At 36.5% G+C, this 6,752-nt stretch overlaps 1 protein-coding gene across 1 annotated transcript; it reads right to left on the reverse strand.

The window, feature by feature from the left end:
• Window positions 1–4,036: 4,036 nt before the first annotated feature.
• On the reverse strand, window positions 4,037–6,450 carry LOC110115423 (cyclin-D4-1). The gene is made up of 6 exons (XM_020848639.2): window positions 5,918–6,450; window positions 5,547–5,633; window positions 5,353–5,451; window positions 5,069–5,270; window positions 4,882–5,003; window positions 4,037–4,804 (listed from the first exon to the last, which is right to left on the reverse strand). Exons 1-6 carry the CDS (start codon window positions 6,221–6,223, stop codon window positions 4,562–4,564), a joined length of 1,059 nt encoding a protein of 352 aa, XP_020704298.2. The 5' UTR covers window positions 6,224–6,450; the 3' UTR covers window positions 4,037–4,561.
• Between the last annotated feature and the right edge of the window lie 302 nt (window positions 6,451–6,752).

The raw sequence follows: 6,752 nt of genomic DNA on the forward strand, positions 1-6,752 counted from the left end.
ATATATATATATATATAATTCATTACATTAGGACTATAACTAGTAAGGAAATATTTTTTGAGGCACGTGCCCCTTAGGCCCCCCTTAAATCCTCCCATGCAGACTAGAGATATGCCCAATTTTTACGAGTGTACATAACAAAAGCATAGTAAAAGGCTAAAAGCAGAGCGATGAACAATAACTATACTACACACTTCATTAAAGAGTTTTAAAAGCTCCACTAATGTTCACTCTGCTAGGGTTCCTGTCCCTTTTGGCACCCCGTTCTCTGCTGCTTGGTTCGTGGCTGCTGGAAGCTTTTCTCTTCTCAGGGAAGTTTTGATTTCTTCTTTCTTGTTCTTTTCTTCACTTTGTCTTGCTTTGCTTTTCTTTCAACTGGTTTTTTTGTCGATTGCGGCTAAGCGATTAGCTGATCAAGATTTTTTGGCTGGTAAAGCTGCTTTGAAGTCTTTCAGTGATGCTCTTTCCAGTGATTCTTCCTCCTCCCTCTTTCCGGACCTCAAAATTGCTTCCTTTCGTGGTTTACCGTCGTTGTGGATTTCGGAAGTGAAAATTTTGGCGTTGGCCGCTCCATTTGAATTCCCTTCGCGTAGACCGTCACTAGAGGCTATTCGAAAATTTTTCTTTAACCTTAAGCTTATTGGGGAATTTTCGGTTATTGTTCTGAATCCCCGGCATGTTTTAATCAAACTCGCATTTGACCTTGATTACTGCCGTATTTTTAATCATTATTCTTACTTTGTTAATAACTGTTATATGAAGATTTTAAAGTGGACTCCATCCTTTGATGTTGAAATCGAATCACCCATTATTTCCATTTGGATTTCTTTTCCAAATATGCGTCCTCATCTTATCTCACCTAGGATTTTGCATGGTTTAGGTTCTATGTTTGGTCAGCCTCTTAAGGTTGATCATGCTACGTCAGCTGATTGTAGACCTTCGATAACTCGTGTCCTTGTTGAACTGGATGTTTCTAAATCCTATCTTGATAAGGTGTGGGTAGGTCCCGAAACTCTTGGGTATGTCCAACAGGTAGTTATGGAGATATTCTTCTGTTATTCTCCCACTGTAAGTCTTTGAGGCATTTCAAACCTGAATGTAAAATTCTTTACCCCCAGTTAGCTGTAACTCATTTTGCATTGTATAAGGCTATTGAGCCTTTTTTGGATACTGCCAATACTTCGGTTGAACTTGATAATGTCAATATTTCATCAGAACCATGCCACGTGCTTGTTTTGCCTAAGGCTATTTTAGTGGAGGCTCCTAGGCCTATGGTTTGCTCCCAGATTAATGATAATGCGTGTGTTATGGAGGGTGTTAGTCCAATTGCTGGTGATATTTCCCCTGCAGTTGTTGAGAAGTCTCCTTGTGGCTTGATTTCTGGTGAAAAATTAGTTGAGTCTATTGAGGGTCCTTGTGGTATTAATTTGGTCTTGGATGGTGGTTCCACAGATTTGGGTGGGTCAACAACAATTTCTCCAGTTATTGAGTTGGATACATCTATGGGGGTTCCTACATCTGCTCAATTTATTGATGTGCCAGTGTCTTTAATTTTCAATGGTGCTTTACAAGTTCATTTAGGTAAATCTAGAGATCTCTTTGTGAGCCACTCGGATTGGTTGAATGTTTTCCATGTTAGCTGGATGGGAATCAGGTGGTTTTTGCTGACTCCTCTGAGGATGCTCGGGAATCATATAAAGTGCATGTGGAGGAAGATGACTTTACCTTGGCTAGAAATCGGCGACGCCAGAAATCCAAATAAGCTTTTTTGGGCTTACTATGTTTGGTTGCTGTGGTTTTTTAGTTATCTGTTTCTTCGGATCTCGATTTGCGCCGATTTTTCGTTAGCCTTGTGGGTTTGGCCGCGATTTTTAGTATGGGCAATGATGAGGCGATCCTGCAAGCTTTATGATGGTACGGCTTGTTGGAAATCAGTGCTGGCGTGTTGTTGCTGGTCTCCTTTTTACTGGCCTGTTGTTTGCTCTTTGGAGGGCCCTAGTCTATCATTTGGGTGGCCGCAGTGCTTCGCCACAACCTAATCCGCTTTGATGATTCACCCCTTTATTTTGGTCGGTTGTTCAACTGTGTATTTTTCTCTTTAACTGTGCTATGCTTAATTTGCTTTAGCCGGTTGTATCCTCTCTTTTTATGAAATAAAATTTCTTTCTTCCAAAAAAAAAAAATCTCTCTATAAATGAATGGGTGTCTAGCCTTCACACGATCAGACATTTGAAATTATTTAATTTCCTAGAAGAAAGAAATTTCAGGGCATTAATCAACACAATAAAAGATAGAATGGTTCTCCACGTCTATATTATATATAGATGAGGAGGTGAAGGACGCAGCACAGCACTCACAGAGCACTATGGAATTATGAAGCTTTCACCTTGGCTCACTCATCACTGCTTGTTCCCAAGGTCCCTTCTTTATTAACAAAAATTTCTTTCATCTAAGCAGACAAGAAGTCAAACAGGAGGATGGCAGATGTAAAAACTTTTCGCTATAGTAATTTAGAAAAAACTACCTTAACATTTTTTAGCATGAATACATTTTTGCTGAAGATTGATAGTTGTTTACGAATAAATAAAAAAATAAAAACTTAAATATCTTCCTATCAAGATTTTTATATTTTAAAATACAATTAAACTCTAAGATAGAAAATTGTTCATGATTTAGCTTTTTCTTGCTTCTAAAAATGAAATTCAATCTATATTACAAATTTAATCACAAAGATACTAACAACAACATCAACATCAAATATTTATCCCTCTATGTGAGGTCCGTTAAATGAATCTTTTATCTTTGTTGTGTCCTATATTAAGAATTAAATTCTTATTAAAATCTAATAAACAAAGGTTATTTCTAATACTTTTTAGCATAGTATTTTAGGTTTATTTTAGTAAGTAGCGGTTTAAACCCAAGAATTAGCATGTTTAATTCAAAAATTAAAAAAGGGCAAATTCGCGACGGTGAGGTGTGCTGGGGTCGAGCCTCAAGTGCGGGCGAGGCAAACGCGAGTGAGTTGTGTCGTGTGCGAGTAGCATGGTACAGGACGCTAGAATCTTAGAGACGTGGGGAATCTTAGTCAGTTTCGAGTCATCCTCGAGTTTTCAAGTCAACCAAAATCCGGCCCAATTTTTTTTATACTGACCTATTTCTCTTTCTCACACTCCTACTAAATATAAAAAAAACAAAAATTGACACCCCTAATATTTTTTTTTTTTTTTAAATTTATCATAAATTAAAAATGCATAAAAATTTACATAATGATTATGAATTTAACGATTTTCAATGTTTTTTCTTTGCATTTAAAATTTAATTTAATTTAAATCCTGAAGAAAAACTTAAATAAATTTAATTTTCATATTTATTATGAATTTATATGTATTTTATTTTATTTTAAAATATTTTATTTAATTTTTTTTCTTAAAACTATTAAAAAGATTAAAATAAAATTTCTCCCACCCTTCTCCCTCCCTCTCTTTCCTATTGTTTCTCTCTCACACCTAGCTCTCTATGTTTGAGTTGAATACGACCAATCAAAATAATGTGAATGAACTATTTTATTTAATATGCTCGTTTCTAAAATAAACCATACCTCTATCTTTCTTAATATAGGTCGAATCTAATACATCAACTCTCCTAATCAGGTCATCGAAAGACAGACACTTTATATGACCAAACAGTTTAAAACAACTCTCTCTAATCTTATATGCAACTAGAGCTACTCCAACCCTCTTACCTATATACTCATTTCACATTCTGTCAAAAGTCACTCATCCACCTAAGCATCCTCATTTTTGCAACACTTAGCTTAATTTTATGCTTCTCTTTTAATGACCAACATTTGAGCCATAAAACACTGTAGGTATCATCACCATCTTATAAAAAGAATACAGAAATCATTTATTTGAAGAATAACTCAGAATTTGTATGAAAACTTCCCATAGGATGGCAGATACCAAATAATTACAAAGATAATCGACATATGATGATCTCATAAACAATTAACTCTACTTGATGATTGTAAAGGTAGTTATCTCAATGCTGTAGCAGAGCTTCTTTGGTTCTATTGGGAATAAGTTTATTCAAAATTTTACATGATAATAAGAACAACAAACACTCGTTACAATACTACAATATACCATTTCCCAATACACACACATCAACCTCTGTTCTCATAATTTTCTTCCAATTAAAAACTCTATTCCTTAAACAAATTCATACAAAGAAAGAAAAAGTTAAGCTCCATTTAATCCTCTTTCAGTTTGATTGATCCACTTAAGCGAAGGAGAGTACAATCTCTTTTTTCTTCGGTGGATTTTTTTGGGTGTTCTTTTCTTCCTTCTCGATAGTCAGCTTATGCCTGCTTAATAACCGGTTGGTGGCAACCCTGTTCAGATAGCAAAATCAGGGGCAACTGATCCATACCTCCATCTTCATCATTTCTGTCTTTTTTTTTTTTTTCATCTCATTATCAAATCAACTAAATTATCCTGAAACTTAAAGCTTTTCTAACCATTATGAGTATAGAAACAAAAAAGGGGGAACTTTCTTCCCTTCATGAAAAAGAAGGCCTACTAATTTTCCTTCTTTTTTCTGCTGGAGAGGAGTGGTGAGAGCTTGGCTGTGACGAAGAAGTCATTTCATCACTTTTGTAGCTCAAGCATGCAGCATCCAGAACGCCAATTGGGCTCTGCGGCATATAGGTAACTGACGAATCCCAATTCTTGTTATCAGCAGATTCAACACAAGTCATCAATAACTCCTCCTGCATCACTTTATAACATCTTAAAACTCTCTCCTGCAACCATAACCACAATGTTCTTCTTTGCTCAATAACATATTTTGAAGTAAATATCATATGAAACTATTCTTTACCTTATCTATTTTGTTGGAATAAGTAATGGTCTTCTCAACTTCTATTGCATTGGCTTCGCCTTTCACCCATATAGCTATGGCTGCAGCAATTTCAGAAGGTTTGAATGATAGGAAGCCAATCCCTGCGTAATTTCAGAAGGACAAATTTGTTCAGAGATTCAAACAAAAGAACATAAATAAGAAATACCTTTGATGGTGCCAAGGATGAGCTTCACTGCTCGAGAAATTGATAGCTCGGATGGCAAATCGCCCCCATTCAGCTTGCGAAGGAAGCATTCTATGAAGGAAAAAGGTGTCACAGATTGCATTCTCCACTTCAGAGTACTCAATAGAAGAAGCTCCATTCTCTGTATAGTCCTAGCCTCAAAAACAAACTTGGCCTCCGCCACCTATCAATCCAGCAAAAAAGTTCATAAGTCGGAAACAGAAAGTAAATCATGAGCTCGTAAATTGCTATATTTACTTCACTACCTGCAGATCAAGAAATAGAGGGACCGTCGCCTCCTCCATTTTGGCAGCCAAAGACAAGCAAGCTACTGCTAATAATTGAGCCATCCAGGTTTTTCCTTTCTACAGGTAGAGATCATTGTAATGAGATATGGTTTGTAGAGTATATTGCATCGATTGAAGCAGCTTTTTCCAAATTTATAGACTGAAGGACTTACAGGGAGCTCATAGGATGACAGGAATCTATCCAGATAATTTACAGAAAGGTAAGCACTCAAAGGTCCAAAATTGTTATAGGCATGAGCCTGTCAATAATATATCAAAACTCACTAATTACATCTACAGAGAAAATAAAAATTTTACCCGGGTTCCATTACACGTACAGGAAAAGAAATTTAACAACGTACATAAAAACAGGCAAACTTCATTATTCCCGGAACAGAACAAGCTAAACCTATTCCCACGAAGCGACCAATACTAAAGAACAGTGAAAGATCTAAACCGATAAAAAATTCCTTGGAAAGATGAAAATCATCAAATGAAGAACCAGAAGAAATACTAAATCGAAGGAAATAGTAGCAAGTCCTACCATTAGAATACAATCAATGGCATCTGTTCTGATGGAAACATCCAAAGAACCACTCGCCAGCCTTTTGGTGTAGTTATCACTCGGCATGTGCTTGGTTTCTCTCTCTATTAACAAGTCCAAACACTCATCCGATTGCAGGGGGAAGACATTGAAGGAAGTCCCATAAAGGCCGCTGCTTTTTGGCTGAGGAGACAAATCGGACCAATTCCTCTGAACTACTTCTTCCTCCTCATCTAAGCAAAAGATGCTGTGGTTTTCCTCAGCACATAAGAGAATGGAAGGGGTATATTCATAACTTATGCCCATCTCTAAGTAAAAATAATCTCTATAACGTTGTGGATGATTGATTTTTTCGGAGAGAAGAGACGTTCAAGTAGGCGTCTTTACAGAATAGAAAACTGAAAGGAGCAGCTTTTGTTCAGTATTGAAGTGGAGAGGCATAAGGTAGGAGGAGAGTAGAGGACACTGTTGCATAGAGAGGAAGGATTAAAGAGGGGTTTTGTAGAGGAATGGGCACTTTCGAAAAAATGCCGAAAGGGAGACATAAATTGTGAAAATAGCAAGCAAAGCCAAAAGCAAACTGAAAAAAAAAAATCATATTTATTTTGAGTCATTCGATTATCTTTGTTAATCTACTACTTAATTTGTCAGTTCTTACAAAGTGATAATTTTGATTAGATAGTGTTAACCTAATAGCATTTCGATTAAAAATAATCCTCCGAAAATTCTCTCCATTTGTTTTCGTCTGGGGTGTCAATTTTTGACACGATCCGAGCCTGACCCGGAAAAATCCGGGTTCGGGTTCAGCAAACGAACCCGTTTTAAAAATCGAATC

This window comes from Dendrobium catenatum, unplaced genomic scaffold, assembly GCF_001605985.2.
Source record: "Dendrobium catenatum unplaced genomic scaffold, ASM160598v2 fragScaff_scaffold_1483, whole genome shotgun sequence".
NCBI lineage: Eukaryota > Viridiplantae > Streptophyta > Magnoliopsida > Asparagales > Orchidaceae > Dendrobium > Dendrobium catenatum.